The 18,275-nt window shown below is 42.3% G+C and overlaps 1 protein-coding gene across 1 annotated transcript; it reads right to left on the bottom strand.

Moving 5' to 3' along the window:
- Positions 1 to 1,385: 1,385 nt before the first annotated feature.
- Positions 1,386 to 13,328, bottom strand: acta2 (actin alpha 2, smooth muscle). The gene is made up of 9 exons (XM_034193127.1): positions 13,157 to 13,328; positions 9,000 to 9,176; positions 8,655 to 8,783; positions 8,461 to 8,571; positions 6,439 to 6,523; positions 5,788 to 5,949; positions 5,504 to 5,695; positions 4,921 to 5,102; positions 1,386 to 1,949 (listed from the first exon to the last, which is right to left on the bottom strand). The coding sequence occupies exons 2-9, from the start codon at positions 9,126 to 9,128 to the stop codon at positions 1,806 to 1,808; spliced, it is 1,134 nt and encodes a 377-aa protein (XP_034049018.1). The 5' UTR covers positions 9,129 to 9,176; positions 13,157 to 13,328; the 3' UTR covers positions 1,386 to 1,805.
- Between the last annotated feature and the right edge of the window lie 4,947 nt (positions 13,329 to 18,275).

The following is an 18,275-nucleotide window of genomic DNA, read 5'->3' as shown; positions in this document are numbered from 1 at the left end:
TGTAAAAAGATCGATACTCAAGCTTTTTTTCTCTTCTGCACACACTGACTGCTGTGCACGCAGATTCATCAAAGTCGACACTCTGTAAGAGCAGCGCTGCGCTGTGTCACACAACACAGAGCAGTGCACCCTTGTATTGTGGTTTGTCAGCCCTCTACCTCAGAAGATTTTGTTTTAAGTTGAGTGATATTTTTTTAAACAAAAATGTTGATTGTGATAATAAAGTATTTTGTTGTCACGTACGTTTGGCAAAATTCTATCCTAGGTCTTTTGGATCCTTTGAATCTATGAAGCTTAAGTATGAAAAAGTATCGGTATTGATATCGGCGGTACTGGGCCTGTATTTACTTGGTATCGGATCAATACCAAAATTCCCGGTATCGCCCACCTCTAATGTGATGTGATGCTGTTTGTAAGGTTAGACCTTACTTGTGTGAAGTGCCTTGAGGCAGCTTTGTTGTGATTTGGTGTTATATACATGAAATAAATTGAATTGAAATTGCTTCATGTCACACTGGAAAATGCACGGTCCGACAATGTGTCGTACCACAAAATATTACAGTATTATGTTCTTAGTGTGGAGGTTTTCAAATCCTGGCACAAGATGAAAAATCAGGAGCTGGGTATCTAGAACTGGATTTCATGTTTGGTTGTCTTGAAGATGAAACATGAAGTTCTTTTTGAATAAACAAATAATCTCCAGTTTTGTTTTTCCAGCAGATTTTTTTAAAAAAAAGAAGAGGAAACCAAACTATATTTTCCCATAACCCTCTGCAAATGAGATTGTTCCACAATGCATAAAATGGCCGATGCACATCCAAAATGTCCTTGTAACTATTAACCCTAACTGCTTTTCAAAATGGCCGATGACACATCCAAAATGTCCTTGTATTTGGCACGACGACTATCTGATCTTTTTATAGCTGTCTATTTGATAAAACCATCTCATCTTTTTATAGCTGTCTAATTGATAAAACCAAAGCATTCACATCTATTTGGAAGGCATGATGGAACACTCTGATTTGCTGCCTGGCACACAGACATACACCGTATGATTTTTACATACCGCCTTGAATGCAACGTGAGCACGACAACCGCTTTGCAGCCAATCGCATAGCCACTGATTCACGACAGGCTAAGGACCACCCACATGGGGCCGGCCTAGACTCAGGAATAAAAGTTAGCATAGGGAGAACATCTAGGGTCTTTGTTCAGACGTTGCATGTGGTCTGTTCGAAGACCCCAGCACTGCTAGATGACTCTCTGTAATCAGTGTAGGCACCTTTCAATACAACATCTAAACTTTGAAGTCCGTTTCTTGCCCAATTCTTTCTCACCACTCACCACATAAAAGAATCTAACAAGATGAAGGCCACGTTTTGAGATTGTCGTATCAGAGCTTTTTATTTATTATTCATTACAGGTTTCCAAAGCGAAAATGCACCATGACGTGCCCATAATTCTCTACTTCAACAGCTCTGACATCATGAAGGTCACATTCAACCTTTGGTTGTCAATATTCAAATACACATTTTGAAAAGAAACAATCAAAATGGTGGATGGGGTGGAGCCACAGGTAGAGAAGCACCATGTTCACAGTTTTAGATTCAGATTTAAGGTTCAGATCCCCCAAAACATACTAAAGATGTCATCACTTCTATTTTTAATGTGTCTTAAAAAACATTTTTAATACCAAATACTTTATGTTGGGGGTCTTTGTGACCTGGGCCCATTAGCTTGTGCTGGGGCTAAAGCTAAGACCGTGCAGGGTATTTGAAAGAAGGCTGAGACCCGAACCAAACTTTCTAGAAGCACTTGCGATGGACAATACTGGGTCCGGCCTCGTCGTACTCCTGCTTACTGATCCACATCTGCTGGAAGGTGGACAGGGAGGCCAGGATGGATCCGCCAATCCACACAGAGTACTTCCTCTCAGGGGGGGCAATAATCTGCAGGAAGAAGGAGCAGAAATTGAAATACAAACATTTCACAATAAATCTGTCTACATGTTTAATTTTGTGCTTCCTTCCTACTGGAGACAGAAGAACGAGCCCGAACCAGCAGGAGGCTAAGCTATGAAGCTAACGGCAGAATCAGACATTTTAAAAAGTTTATTTTCATATAGTGGGATAAACACACGATTACCTCTGTAGGGATTCTCTCTGTGCTGTCACACACTTCCACTAATGACATTTTCACCCCTTCAGTGGTTTTAATGTGTATTTAGCCTGATGTGCACTTTTGTCAATCTTAACATTCTAAATTTATATGGGACGACTTAAAATAGTTTTTGTCCCAAGTGAAAAGATGAACCAAAAACAAAAACAGACTTAATGCATGGGAACATGTACACTCACTTATTGTTTCCTGTTACAGATTGTCATATTTTTGTACGTCACAAAATCTGCAGATGTAGTTACTATTTAGTCATCTCTTTCTTAGAATGATTGAGATCAGGTCCATTAATGATGCACAAACAAACCTGTTGTTTGGTACTCACAATACATCTTGGGTTGAACACTTCTGTTAGATAATATCTGTGCTAATTCTTTATTCTATGTTAATTATCAAGTGTTTGTGTTATTTGTTTGGAAGTTTCTGAGAGTTAAGTTTCACTTCCATCATATGTGCAAGTTTCAGAAACACGGAGATCTCTATGGAGTTAAAATTGTCTCAATATTTGTAAATGCACGCAGGGTGATCTACAAATAATCATTGATTTGCAAATGTGTTCAGATATCCACAAATGCAAATTTCATATTTGTAACTTGTAAATTGGTCTTTACAAATAATGTTGTATTTGCAAATATAAAACTTAATTTGTAAAAAAAAAAAAAAAAAAATTGCATTTGTAAAACTGTAAATTGTATTTGTGAGTTGAGTTTCAGCATTTGTGGATCACCAATTACACGCATTCATCGCTTTCCTCTGCGACGTCATTTTGAGACATTCTTTTCGCGAACACAGATCCACAAACAAATGCCGACTGATTCACAAATACACACGCACACTGGATATCCACTAGATGGCAGTGTGGTTCCATTCATTGATGTGGCAAGCTGAAACTATATGCTCCCGGATGACTCTTTAATCGTGATCGTTAGAGTATTTAAAATGCTTATCGCAAAGCGTTCTTTTTTTTACGACATAATGCAAGTTTTATAAGTCCACGGACACTGATCTGTGTGTTACAGATACAAATCAGTTTCCGCGGAGCCTGGCTGTTGCGACAGTTGTCGTAAAGCGGGACTGGTTGGTTGCTGCGGTGACGCTGTGTGGCTCCTGTGCGAAGCTTAGCTAAGTGTAGTAACGTTTAGAACTTTCAAGTTTTTAAAAGAAGAATTTTGCAGCATGTCTGTGTCACGGAGCACGCACAGGCGCAATGCTGTTTAATACGCTTATTTGAACCACTGCGTTAAAGAGTACAACACTAACACGCTGCCCCCTTTCCCATGATGAAATCCGCGGATACATAATTTTAAAAAATAATTCGGCTTGCCACATCAATGAATGGAACCACTCTGCCATCTAGTGGATATCCAGTGTGCATGTGTATTTGTGAATCAGTCGGCATTTGTTTGTGGATCTGTGTTCCCGAAAAGAATGTCTCAAAATGACGTCGCAGAGGAAAGCGATGAATGCGTGTAATTGGTGATCCACAAATGATGAAACTCAATTCACAAATACAATTTCAAGTTTTACAAATGTAATTTTTTTTTACAAATTAAGTTTTCTATTTGCAAATACAACATTATTTGCAAAGACCAATTTACAAGTTACAAATATGAAATTTGCATTTGTGGATATTTGAACACATTGCAAATCAATGATTGATTATCTGTAGATCACCCTGTGTGCATTTACAAATATTGAGACAATTTTAACTCCATAGATCTCCCCCTGGTGGTGAGAGCCAGTAACATTAGAAATGTGAGACTAAACCACACCCATTGTTAACACCCACATTGTATAAAAGTGTTGTACAAGCTACTTTGGGGGCCTTTCACAAGGTGGACACTGTCTTTGAGGGTTCCAGGTCTGGTTTCTAACGTGACCTTTAATAAACTCAAAATGAGAAATACATTGGTTTGGTTTTTGGTAAGGGGCAGAATCTGACATGAAAGAGCCGGGGGGATTACAGTTCCAATAAATCTCTCTCAGTTGCTTTATGTTACGTTTTTGTGTACGTCACATTTTTGTGTATCTCGTATTGGACCAGAAATAAGGACATGCCGTTGGAAGAGTATTAGTTTGAAGGAAGAAGACTAGTCAAAGTATGGTCTAAGAATCTGAATGTTGATTCAGCAGGTATTAAGCTCTGAAACTTCACAGGTTAATACTCCAGACAGTACCCTTTAAATGGTATGTTACATTCCATATTTCAAGGTACTTCATTGTTTTACCCTATGGTGGCCAGAATCTATACACGTACCCATGCTATGAGCCAACTTCTAAAAATAGGGCTGTGGTGCTCCACATAATGAGCGGTGTGAGTGTATCAGGTGATCCGAATAGGGTTAGTTATTGTTAAAATTAATATTACCTGTAAGTCTGAAAGTGACCGGTTACAGTTTATCCACAAGCAAGTTTGTTTCAGAGGTTCTCCTCGCTCATAAGTACAGGTGACTTAGCATTCCATGACTCAGCATTTTCTCATCAGCAGTGCTGACTGTAAGAAATAGTTCACAGTCAGTGAGTTAAAACTTAAAACTTTCCTTTTCGCTAAGGCTTATAGTTAGGGCTGGATCGGGTGACCCTGGACCATCCCTTGGTTATGTTGCTTTAGACGTAGACTGTGTTTCATAATTATTGTATGGCCTTGCCTTGCAATGTGGAGCGCCTTGGGGCAACTGTTTGTTGTGATTTGGCGCTATACAAGAAAAAAGTTGATTGATTGATTGATTGAGTGCGACCTTTCACCTTTATCTTCATGGTGCTGGGTGCCAGTGCGGTGATCTCCTTCTGCATGCGGTCTGCAATGCCCGGGTACATGGTGGTGCCGCCAGAGAGCACGTTGTTGGCGTACAGGTCCTTACGGATGTCGATGTCACACTTCATGATGCTGTTGTAGGTCGTCTCATGGATGCCAGCTGACTCCATACCTGCAGGGGGCGAGACAGAGCCGAGACATCTGAAAACAAAATCCTGATCCAGCTCAAGTAAACAGTGGCCAAAATAGTCCAGGATGATGTCATCCTGCTTTAGATGACATCACTGTCTATGACAACTTTAAGTGATCCCATTTTTCTAATTACTTTTGATCCGTTATAAAGAGATGATGTGTTTTAATTCTGACATCGTTCACCTAATTAACTTCAAATAAAAGCCGACAGGGTGAATGATTTATTTACAACTCCAGTATGCTGTGATTGACTGTTCTGTGATTGGTTCGTAATGCACCAATTAGTTGAAGCTACTGTAGTTGGTCATATTTGATTGGATGGTGGAGATAATGATGATGAGCCTGATTCTGATTGGACGATAGACAGCAAAGATGTCTGACCGATGAAGGATGGCTGGAAGAGCGTCTCGGGGCAACGGAACCTCTCGTTGCCGATGGTGATGACCTGTCCGTCAGGCAGCTCGTAGCTCTTCTCCAGAGAGGATGAGGAGGCGGCGGTGGCCATCTCATTCTCAAAGTCCAAAGCCACGTAGCACAACTTCTCTTTGATGTCACGAACGATTTCCCTCTCAGCTGAACAAAACACGACCACAGATTTCAGGACAAGCTGAGTCCTTGTACCACTTCATGATTCTAATTTCTAATCAGAGTAGGTTTTTTGGTACCGGTGGTGACGAAGCTGTAGCCTCGCTCGGTCAAAATCTTCATGAGGTAGTCAGTAAGGTCACGACCCGCCAGATCCAACCTCATGATGGCATGAGGCAGAGCGTAGCCCTCATAGATCGGCACGTTGTGGGTGACGCCGTCACCAGAGTCCAACACGATACCTTGACAGACAGACAAACAGGAATGCAGGTGGACACAGGTAGACAGAAAGACACAGAGGTACAGACAGACAAACAGAAAGATGCAGGTGGACAGACACACGGAGAGACAAACGGACAGACAGACAAACAGATATGCACACAGACAGAAGTATAGAAACACACAGACACAAACAGGCCACAAGCAGACAGAAAGATGCAAAGACACACAAACAGAAGGACACACAGAAACACAGACAAATATATGCACAGACAGACAGATATACAAACACACAGACCACAACCAGGCAGATACAGATGGAAAGGCATACAGAAACACACACAAAGACCAGAGACACACACACACAGACAGAAGCAAAGACAACCAAACAGACACAGACAGATGTAGAAATGTAAACAGAAAGACAGTCAAAAAGAGACAGACACACAGATATGGTTACTTAATCTCAATATTGAATTCACGAGGATGTTGGAGATGAAGACTTTACTGACCGGTGGTTCGTCCGGAGGCGTACAGTGACAGGACGGCCTGGATGGCCACATACATGGCGGGAACATTGAAGGTTTCAAACATGATCTGTCAACACAAACAACAAAGTTTGCACAACATGATGCAAAGTAACAAACACACCTCAGCTGGCTGCTCTGGAATTTTATTGCCTGTTGCCATCTGTACTGATTGTTACCCGTTACCATGTCTAGTTGTTGTTGTTGTCCATTGCTGTGTGTAGTTGTTGTTGCTTGTTGCTATCTGTAGTTGTTGTTGCCCCTTGCTGTCACTAGTTGTTGCCCATTGCTATTTCTAGTTGTTTCCCGTTGCTGTCTCTAGTTGTTGTTGCCCCTTGCTGTCACTAGTTGTTGTTGCCCATTGCTATCTCTAGTTGTTTCCCGTTGCTGTCTCTAGTTGTTGTTGCCCTTTGCTGTCGCTAGTTATTGTTGTTGTTGTCCGTTGTTGTTGCCTGTTGCTGTATCTAGTTGTTGTTGTTACCTGTTGCTGTCTCTAGCTGTTTCCTCTTGCTGTCTGTAGTTGTCGTTGTTGCCCTTTGCTGTGTCTTTTTGTTATTGCACCTTGCTGTCTCTAGTTGTTTCCTGTTGCTGTCTCTAGTTGTTGTTGTTGCCCTTTGCTGTCTCTTTTTGTTATTGCACCTTGCTGTCTCTAGTTGTTTCCTGTTGCTGTCTCTAGTTGTTGTTGCCCCTTGCTGTCTCTAGTTGTTGTTGCACCTTGCTATCTCTAGTTGTTTCTTGTTGCTGTCTCTAGTTGTTGTTGCCCCTTGCTGTCTCTAGTTGTTATTGTCCATTGCTGTCTCTAGTTGTTATTGTCCATTGCCATCTCTAGTTGTTGTTGTTGTTGTCCATTGCCATCTCTAGTTGTTGTTGTTTCCCATTGCCATCTCTAGTTGTTGCCCTTTGCTGTCTATAGTTGTCATTGTCTGTTGCAGTCTCTCATTGTCACTGTCTATTGCTGTCTCTGGATATTGTTGCCCGTTGCTTTCTCTAGTTGTTGTTGCCCCTTGCTGTCACTAGTTGTTGCCCACTGCTATTTCTAGTTGTTGTTGCCCATTGCTGTCTCTAGTTGTTGTTGCCCTTTGCTGTCACTAGTTATTGTTGTTGTCCGTTGTTGTTGCCTGTTGCTGTATCTAGTTGTTGCTGTTACCTGTTGCCGTCTCTAGCTGTTTCCTCTTGCTGTCTGTAGTTGTCGTTGTTGCCCTTTGTTGTGTCTTTTTGTTATTGCACCTTGCTGTCTCTAGTTGTTTCCTGTTGTTGTTGTTGCCCTTTGCTGTCTTTTTGTTATTGCCCCTTGCTGTCTCTAGTTGTTTCCTGTTGCTGTCTCTAGTTGTTGTTGCACCTTGCTATCTCTAGTTGTTTCTTGTTGCTGTCTCTAGTTGTTGTTGCCCCTTGCTGTCTCTAGTTGTTATTGTCCATTGCCATCTCTAGTTGTTGTTGTTGCCCTTTGCTGTCGCTAGTTGTTGTTGCCCATTGCCATCTCTAGTTGTTGCCCTTTGCTGTCTATAGTTGTCATTGTCTGTTGCAGTCTCTCGTTGTCACTGTCTATTGCTGTCTCTGGATATTGTTGCCCGTTGCTTTCTCTAGTTGTTGTTGCCCCTTGCTGTCACTAGTTGTTTCCTGTTGCTGTCTTTAGTTGTTGTTGCCCTTTGCTGTCGCTAGTTATTGTTGTTGTTGTCCGTTGTTGTTGCCTGTTGCTGTATCTAGTCGTCGTTGTTACTTGTTGCCGTCTCTAGCTGTTTCCTCTCACTGTCTCTAGTTGTTGTTGCCCTTTGCTGTCGCTAGTTATTGTTGTTGTCCGTTGTTGTTGCCTGTTGCTGTATCTAGTTGTTGTTGCCCATTGCCATCTCTAGTTGTTGTTGTTGCCCTTTGCCGTCGCTAGTTGTTGCCCTTTGCTGTCTATAGTTGTCATTGTCTGTTGCAGTCTCTAGTTGTCGTTGTCTGTTGCTGTCTCTAGATATTGTTGCCCGTTGCTGTTTCTAGTTGTTGCTGTTGCTATGTGTTGCATACCTGTGTCATTTTCTCACGGTTGGCTTTGGGGTTGAGCGGCGCCTCTGTCAGCAAAGTGGGATGTTCCTCTGGAGCCACTCGCAGCTCGTTGTAGAAGGAATGATGCCAAATCTGACCAATCACAACACAGCCATATCATAGCTACATCTTAATTACATCAGGAACAAGGCATTGTGGGACGTGCTGTGTGTTACCTTCTCCATGTCATCCCAGTTGGTGATGATGCCGTGTTCGATGGGGTACTTCAGGGTCAGGATTCCTCTTTTACTTTGAGCCTCGTCCCCAACGTAACTGTCCTTCTGCCCCATACCCACCATCACTCCCTGGTGGACACAGAAGGCACAAATCTCAGGATTGGACACTGGATCTGACTTAGGACTCTGAATCAACATTTACCACTTCCTGGTTTCCAGTAGAACCCTACCTCTGTCTCACCTTTCATTGGCGGTATTTACAGCAGTAATACTAGCCGTAGGGTTAGCAGTAGCAGTAGGTTAGCAGGGTTAGTTGTATCTGGTTTTGGACCAAACAGATCTGACCTGGTGCCTGGGACGGCCCACGATGGAGGGGAAAACAGCTCTGGGGGCGTCATCGCCAGCGAACCCAGCCTTACAGAGTCCAGAGCCATTATCGCACACCAGAGCGGTGCTCTCCTCTTCATCACACATGACTGCAAGGGGCGCTGTGGGTGGGCAACACTACGACACTGACTCACACTGCAGAGAGAGAGAACAAGACATGAGCTCGGACTGTCAGCGTGACATTTTCACATTGTAAAAATCATGACTAATGTGAATATGACCAAATTTACTTTGAAAACATGTTTAGTCAAATAAAACTCGTCATGTCCAGCGCTGACTTTAAAATATGCTAAAGCTAAAAATCATTAGCCAGGTGAAAACATCGGAAACATGTCCAAACTGTCCTCCGTCTGACAGGTTGTAGGGGCGGAGTCAAGATTTGGAGTTTGCTTGCATATACATCACTATGCCTTGAGTTTTTATTCTTTCCTCACATCAACTTTAAAAAAATGGTGCTCTAAATGTCAAACCGGAAACAAATCACGACATCACGTTTATAATTTAAAAACGTATTTAAAAGTCCAAACAAAGCACCGAGAGCATTCCCCCTGTTTAATCTCAAGTGGAATCAACAGGTTAAAACCTTAGAGACAAGAACATGAAAAGTAAAGAGTAAATGTGAAGGGTGTTGTCAAAAATGAGTCAAGCCACCAAAACACTCATGAGAACTCTGAAGGAGTTCCAAGCGTGAGTCACAGTGACTGGAGAGACTTTTGTCTGTTTCTGCTCCAGTTTTTGAATCCTGATACTCCAGACAAGACTTCAAGTTTCTTTCTAAAAACTCAAACCATGATCTTGTCCTTGACCTTTTGAGATCTTGTTCACATCTTTTCTCAGGCCTGGTTCTGATGGTTCTTCCTCCACACAGTCCTGTCTTTTTCCTTCCAGACTTCCTTTATTCTATCTATCTACCTTCAGCCTTTTTCTCCTCTTTCTCTGTGCTTCTGTTCATATATTCTTGTCTCATCAAACATCCACACCACCTCAGCGTTTCTTTAGATGTTTCTCCTACTTTTGTTCTTCCTCTGATTCTCTCATTTCTTGTTCTGTCCATCTGTGTAACTCCTCACATCCATCTCAGTGTTCTTGTTCCTTCTCCTGCACTCCCTTCACTGCCCCACACATCACTGCTGATCTTATACAGCTGACCTTTGACCTTTGTGGGTTCTTGTGGGTCCCACTGATGTCACACATTGAAACTTGTTCACCCTGTTCTGTCTCTGTGTGCAAGCTTCTGAATCCTGATCTTCATTCATCCAAAGTCCTCTCACATTCTTCTGGCTTCAGATTAAAATAAAGTGAACTGTGTGACCTAATTTTAAAGTCAAAGTGAGATATCTTCTTGTCCGACTGTCACTAAAACATCCAGATCACCAAAACGTGGCTGTGAGGTTTTCACGTGGCCACAGCAACAAAGCATTGTGGGAAATCTTCCATATTAGGGCACAGTGCAGAGGCATTACTGTGTTTGGTATGCCTGCTCCCTCACCCTCTGATTTTCTCCTTTTATGTTTCTGTTCATCTCTCTCTCTCTCTCTCTCTCTCTCTCTCTCTCTAACATCCCCACAGCTGAGATTTCAGCTCCATATTTAGTCACTCACTGTAAAACTTAAATATTTTGAATTTTCTGCTAAAATCAAAACAGCAACTTTAAAAAGTGAAGACTGTGTTTCTCTTGTGCCCCCCAGTGACTGGTTACAGCTCCACCACAACAGACTCCAAGTGCACAACTCCAGATTTACAAAGACCCATGGATGGATTTGAACAAGGGACCTATTTGTTAACCGCTGCACTACTGTGCCCCCCCCCCCCCCCCCCCCCCCACACACACACACAGACCCCGAGCAACCACTCAGGCAACAGTCGTCAGGAAAAAGTCCCTAACAGGAAGAATCCTCAACTATAGAGGCTTGGGAACATTTTTAATCTGTGGTTCAGTCCCCAGAAAAAAAAAATGTGTAATGACTTTTGGTTTCCAGGGTTACTGATTTTTATATTTAGAGATTATTTTCGGGAACAGATCAGCTCACTGACCAGTCTGTCAACACGGAGACTGGTCAGTGAGTAGCCGTACTGATTTGTTGACCTCCTGGGGAGCTTCACAAATAATGGTTTACAGACAGAAAGAAACACAGAATGACAGATACACAGACACACAGTGGGACAGACAGACAGACACAGTCACACAGTGGGACAGACAGACACCCAGACACAGACACACATACAGACACAGACACACAGTGAGACAGACAGACAGACACCCAGACACAGACACGCAGTGGGACAGACAGACACCCAGACACAGACACACATACAGACACACAGTGAGACAGACAGACAGACACCCAGACACAGACACGCAGTGGGACAGACAGACACCCAGACACAGACACACATACAGACACAGACACACAGTGAGAAAGAAACCCAGACGCAGACACACAGTGGGACAGACAGACGCTCAAACAGACGGAAATATCAACGACACTTTAAAAGATTAATTTCTTTGTGATGACCTGAAAACTGATAAATGTTCTGTTAGATGGTAAAAAAAGCATCAAACCATTATTCTATCACTGCAAACTCCAACAGATCAATTAAACAGTGTCCTGACGGGGACGATACCTCAGAACCACAGCGGATTCCAGTTTATTTATATTTGATTTTGTATTTTATCCACATTTGGCATTGAGGTAATCCAAACGTAACAGAAAGTAATCAGATAATGTTGATATCCTGGAATTGTATTACAATGACAATTCTAGAAGTGGTCTTGTGTGTGTGTGTGTGTGTGTGTGTGTGTGTGTGTGTGTGTGTGTGTGTGTGTGTCTGTGTGTGTGTTTCCAGGACATATTTTTAAAGTAACCCTGTCATACCTGAAGACAGAATAGATAAATTTAAAAAATAACAACATCATAATAAGATCACACTCGGCCCCAAAACACCGCTTTTCCATGTGAAAAAAGTATCATAGATTTAGAAACCTGTTTCAGTGCATCACGAACCCTTTGGAGAACTTCATTCAAAAACATGTGGATGATGTGTCTGTTATCTTTCTGAAAGGTTGCCATTGTAATGAAACCTGAAACAATTCTTGGGTCCTTTTTGCCACAATTTCACATGGTTGGCTTCAGTTACACCCTTTAAATAATCCACTGATTACCTATGATGGACTGAGGTGAGGGTCAAGGACGTGTCCTTTCTTACCAGGACACTATGTCACCATGGAAACTACAGGCCACAGAGCACAGAGCAAAACATAATAACTATCCAACGGAGCATTAATTAACATTGTCCTCAGTAGTTCACCTTAATGTTGTGGTTGTAGTGCAGACACGCCCACTCTGATACCACAGAGTCCCAAAGGCTAAACAATGAAGTTTAGTTCATTCTGACTGAGCCATCTACAGAGTTTCAACTGGATTCTGAAGCAAGGTTCACAGGATTCTGAAGCAGGGTTTAGTACATTCTGAAGTAGGCTTCAGTGCATTCTGAAGCAGGGTTCAGTGCAGTCTGAAGCAGGGTTCAGTACAATCTAAGGCAGGGTTTGGTGCATTCTGAAGCAAGGTTCACCACAATCTAACCCAAAGTTCAGGGCATTCTCAAGCAGGGTCCAATACAACCTGAAGCAAGGTTCAGTACATTCTGAAGCAGGCATTTAAGAGAAGCAGAAGCCTAACATCATTAAGAAGTAAGTTTGGAGGTGAGCAGAGAGGAGGAGAGGAGGTGCAGAGTTAAACAGAAGTGAGCAATCGATGGGAGACAGTTTTTCAGGTTTATCAACCTTTTTAATGCAGAAGCGGGACGAGACAATCAAACATGTCCCGTGGGTTTAGGAGAAAATGTTTGTCTAGTTTTCTCAGCTTTGCTCTAGATCAGCTCAAACAAAGCAGAGACAACTGAGGAGAGGAAAGGAGGTGAAAGAGGACATGAGCTAAGATGAGCAGAGGGGAATATTTAGTAAGAACACTATACAGGAGGTGAAGATGGAGACCACCTGCCGAGAGGAGGTGAAGGAGGACGCACAGAAACAATGGAGGAGAAAAAAATGAACTTCATCTAAGTCAGACTGAAAGGAGGCAAAGCGAGGTGAAGGAGGAGGTGCTGTATCTTACCGTGGCAGTGTAGGGCCTGCTGAGACGTGGGGGGAGGACACAAGTGGGACTGTGGACTCCTCAGACTGATTTTATCAACCATCCTCCTCCTTCATCCATCTCTCCATCCCAAACATGGCCCGAACTGCCTCCTCCTCCACATCCCTCCATCACTCCCCTGCTCCCTTCCTTATAGGGCAGACCCTGAGGCAGGCAGCCAATTAGGAGGCTTGTAGCTCAGATGGGAGTCACTCCCATCATTCATTCCAGAAAAAGAGAGAGAGAAGCACTGCATTTTAGGATAAACATCGTCTTTGGGGTTCGGTTTATTGTTTGTGAGTGTTTCGAGCAGGAGTAGAGAACATTGGGCCATGAAGGGCCCAGACTGCACAGGTTTGCTACCAATCATCCCAGTGGATGATTTGACAGAAGATCTGAGCCCTGAACTGTGTGTACGAACATTTCTACTCAAAGTATGGAATTTAACAACTTGGACTTAGGAATGTCTGTAATTATACGCCCAGCATCTAGTGGCAGAACGGAGAAAGTGCAACTGCAAAGCATTTCTGCTTCCTGAAATTAATGTGTGCAATCAGTAATTATATGGAGTTAGAAACACGTCGCCTCGTTAGTGTCAAAATCTACAGAAGTCTTACCACGTAAACTAAACAGCAGCTTTTGAGGTCAGCAACAAACAGCTCAACAGAGGTGGGACAAAGTCACCATCAAGTCACTCTCAATTCATAAATCACCAAGTCCCAAGTCAAATCTCAAGTCATAATGACCACCAATTGTTTGCAAGCTGACTTGAGACTTGCCTTGCAGATCGATGACTTGAGAATGACTTGACAGTGACTTTGTCCCACCTGTGAAGCTCGATCTCTGCCTGCTACAAAACAGGAAGCAAATAGTTTCCCTCCTACAATTTGTCCTGGATCAAGACTCGATTTGACTTCCTGGATTCAGCCATCAGAAGTGTATCTGTACGTGGTGAAAGAGTCGAACTTGTGGAGATATTCACTTATCTTGGTAGTGACATGCATGTCTCTGGGTCCTCGGCCTTTGAGATTGAGAGGTGCTTGGGAAGAGTTTCTGGAGTCATGAGGTCACTGGACAGAGATGTTTGGCAATGCTGATATCTTTACAGGCGAATGAAGGTCCAAGTCTTTAGGGTCCTTGCGCTGCCTGTCTTGCTGTATGGTTGTAAGGCTTTGACGCTAACTAGTGACCTAAAGCAACGAGAGGATGTCTTTGGTACTAAGTGTCTTCAAAGGATCCCTGTGTACCGCTGTAATGACTTTGTATCTAACGAGTGGTTGCCGAGAGAGACTAGGATGAGGAGTATTTCTTGCATTGCAGCACCAATGTTTTGGCCATGTGGCCCGTATCTCTGTGCATCATCCAGCACGCAGGTACCTGAGTGCTGAGGAACCCAATAGCTGGAGAAGGCCAATGGGATGTCCACATTCACCTGGCTTTGGCAGATAGATAGTGATGGATGGCAGATAGTTACATTATTTTAGAGATGTGGGAATGCTCCAGTTGTCTGCCTGGGTGGCTTCCATCCAGGACCCGGGGTGGCTTTGTGGTGTTGTGGAAGCTGCAAAGCAAGTGCATGCTCAGATTTGAGTTGGCAACAATTTTACATTAAAAATTGGCCTGCAATATTTTTACTGCTCAAATTTCATGAGGAGACATTTTACAAAAACAGCAGCGCGGTGACATCACAGGAGCACAAAGGAAACTGGAACAACAGTACCAATAAAAAATTGTCTACTTATTCTGTTAAATGGGAAGTTTTATGCTGGTTTTTGTTGTGAGCTTGTTAAAATTATGTCCATAAGTGACTGTGATGTCTAAATTAAGACACGTGACACTGTGACCGAATGGTTGGTACCAGTGTTTGGGTTTAAAATCATTGGTGGACTCTTTGTCACCACCTAATGTTGACAGTTATTGCATTTATTTTTGTCATCTCTCTGCTGGAACGAAACACAAACACCTCTATCTCCATTTCACAAACATTAATCTTCTTTGCTCTTTAGTTCCTTTATTCCTGTGAGGAACACAGGTGACAAACATGTTCTCTTACCAGATATGGATAATTAAGAATAACTTTAGTAATCCTGAAGGAATTTGTAATTGAGGGCGTTTCAGAATGCAAGTGACCATGAACCTGCACTGCTTTAGAATGTGGGATTTATCAACCGCTGATATCTAATGAACTGCCTACGACCGATGTGCTCTCATTTGATAAATATGTATTTTTCTGTGCTTACACACAGAGTAAATTTTGGTCATATGGTGGTCAAACCTGTATGACCTAAGGGTGTGCAGCCAATTGAGTACGAACAGACACCCAAATGAATCAGCTTGTGGCAGAGCAGAGATGGAAAATGTGTGGGTCAGGTGGTAATTAAGGACCGGGATCAGTTTTCTAGTTTCCTAAATGAAGACCTCAGACTAATGGGGGGGGGGGACCTGCACCATCTTCTCCAGTTACTGTGAAAGTGAAATTTACTGTTCAGAAGTTAGCGTTAAGGTTATCTTTAGTTCAGGGTCAGGGCTCAGATTCAGGGTTAGGGACAAGATGACAGAATACCTCATCTAGCAGACTGTTAAAATGTTCAGAAAGAGTCCAACACCTTCATTTGAAAGTTTTAGGGGTAATACTCAATCAATCAATCAACTTTTTTCTTGTATAGCGCCAAATCACAACAAACAGTTGCCCCAAGGCGCTCCACATTGCAAGGCAAGGCCATACAATAATTATGAAACACAGTCTACGTCTAAAGCAACATAACCAAGGGATGGTCCAGGGTCACCCGATCCAGCCCTAACTATAAGCCTTAGCGAAAAGGAAAGTTTTAAGCCTAATCTTAAAAGTAGAGAGGGTATCTGTCTCCCTGATCTGAATTGGGAGCTGGTTCCACAGGAGAGGAGCCTGAAAGCTGAAGGCTCTGCCTCCCATTCTACTCTTACAAACCCTAGGAACTACAAGTAAGCCCGCAGTCTGAGAGCGAAGCGCTCTAATGGGGTAATATGGTACTATGAGGTCCCTAAGATAAGATGGGACCTGATTATTCAAAACCTTATAAGTAAGAAGAAGAATTTTAAATTCTATTCTAGCATTAACAGGAAGCCAATGAAGGGAGGCCAACACGGGTGAGATATGCTCTCTCCTGCTAGTCCCCGTCAGTACTCTAGCTGCAGCATTCTGAACCAACTGAAGGCTTTTTAGGGAACTTTTAGGACAACCTGATAATAATGAATTACAATAGTCCAGCCTAGAGGAAACAAATGCATGAATTAGTTTTTCAGCATCACTCTGAGACAAGACCTTTCTGATTTTAGAGATATTGCGTAAATGCAAAAAGGCAGTCCTACATATTTGTTTAATATGCGCTTTGAATGACATATCCTGATCAAAAATAACTCCAAGATTTCTCACAGTATTACTAGAGATCAGGGAAATGCCATCCAGAGTAACGATCTGGTTAGACACCATGCTTCTAAGATTTGTGGGGCCAAGTACAATAACTTCAGTTTTATCTGAGTTTAAAAGCAGGAAATTAGAGGTCATCCATGTCTTTATGTCTGTAAGACAATCCTGCAGTTTAGCTAATTGGTGCGTATCCTCTGGCTTCATGGATAGATAAAGCTGGGTATCATCTGCGTAACAATGAAAATTTAAGCAATACCGTCTAATAATACTGCCCAAGGGAAGCATGTATAAAGTGAATAAAATTGGTCCTAGCACAGAACCTTGTGGAACTCCATAATTAACTTTAGTCTGTGAAGAAGATTCCCCATTTACATGAACAAACTGTAATCTATTAGACAAATATGATTCAAACCACCGCAGCGCAATGCCTTTAATACCTATGACATGCTCTAATCTCTGTAATAAAATTTTATGGTCAACAGTATCAAAAGCAGCACTGAGGTCCAACAGAACAAGCACAGAGATAAGTCCACTGTCCGAAGCCATAAGAAGATCATTTGTAACCTTCACTAATGCTGTTTCTGTACTATGATGAATTCTAAAACCTGACTGAAACTCTTCAAATAGACCATTCCTCTGCAGGTGATCAGTTAGCTGTTTTACAACTACCCTCTCAAGAATCTTTGAGAGAAAAGGAAGGTTGGAGATTGGCCTATAATTAGCTAAGATAGCTGGGTCAAGTGATGGCTTTTTAAGTAATGGTTTAATTACTGCCACCTTAAAGGCCTGTGGTACATAACCAACTAACAAAGATAGATTGATCATATTTAAGATTGAAGCATTAAATAATGGTAGGACTTCCTTGAGCAGCCTGGCAGGAATGGGGTCTAATAAGCATGTTGATGGTTTGGATGAAGTAACTAATGAAAATAACTCAGACAGAACAATCGGAGAGAAAGAGTCTAACCAAATACCGGCATCACTGAAAGCAGCCAAAGATAACGATACATCTTTGGGATGGTTATGAGTAATTTTTTCTCTAATAGTCAAAATTTTGTTAGCAAAGAAAGTCATGAAGTCATTACTAGTTAAAGTTAATGGAATACTCAGCTCAATAGAGCTCTGACTCTTTGTCAGCCTGGCTACAGTGCTGAAAAGAAACCTGGGGTTGTTCTTATTTTCTTCAATTAGTGATGAGTAGAAAGATGTCCTAGCTTCACGAAGGGCTTTCTTATAGAGCAACAAACTCTTTTTCCAGGCTAAGTGAAGATCTTCTAAATTAGTGAGACGCCATTTCCTCTCCAACTTACGGGTTATCTGCTTTAAGCTACGAGTTTGTGAGTTATACCACGGAGTCAGACACTTCTGATTTAAAGCTCTCTTTTTCAGAGGAGCTACAGCATCCAAAGTTGTCTTCAATGAGGATGTAAAACTACTGTTCAATAAAAAATGTGACGTTTCACCTTTGACACTTTGACGGCTCCTCCAGTATTTGATTGACAGGTGTGCGGTGGTTCCAGCCAGCCAGAATTTGAACATGAGACACAGTAAGGACAGGGACATCCTCCATCAGTGTAATATGCCACTTTCAGAGGAGGGGATAAGTCCCGCCCCCTCAGTGCTGGCGTTATAACAAGTGTCAGTGTGTTTAAAAAAAAAAAAAAAACAGGAGATGAGCACATATTTTCAGTCATT

The sequence above is a fragment of the Thalassophryne amazonica genome, chromosome 18 (genome assembly GCF_902500255.1).
Source record: "Thalassophryne amazonica chromosome 18, fThaAma1.1, whole genome shotgun sequence".
NCBI lineage: Eukaryota > Metazoa > Chordata > Actinopteri > Batrachoidiformes > Batrachoididae > Thalassophryne > Thalassophryne amazonica.
This window is presented reverse-complemented; position numbering and strand designations above follow the sequence as displayed.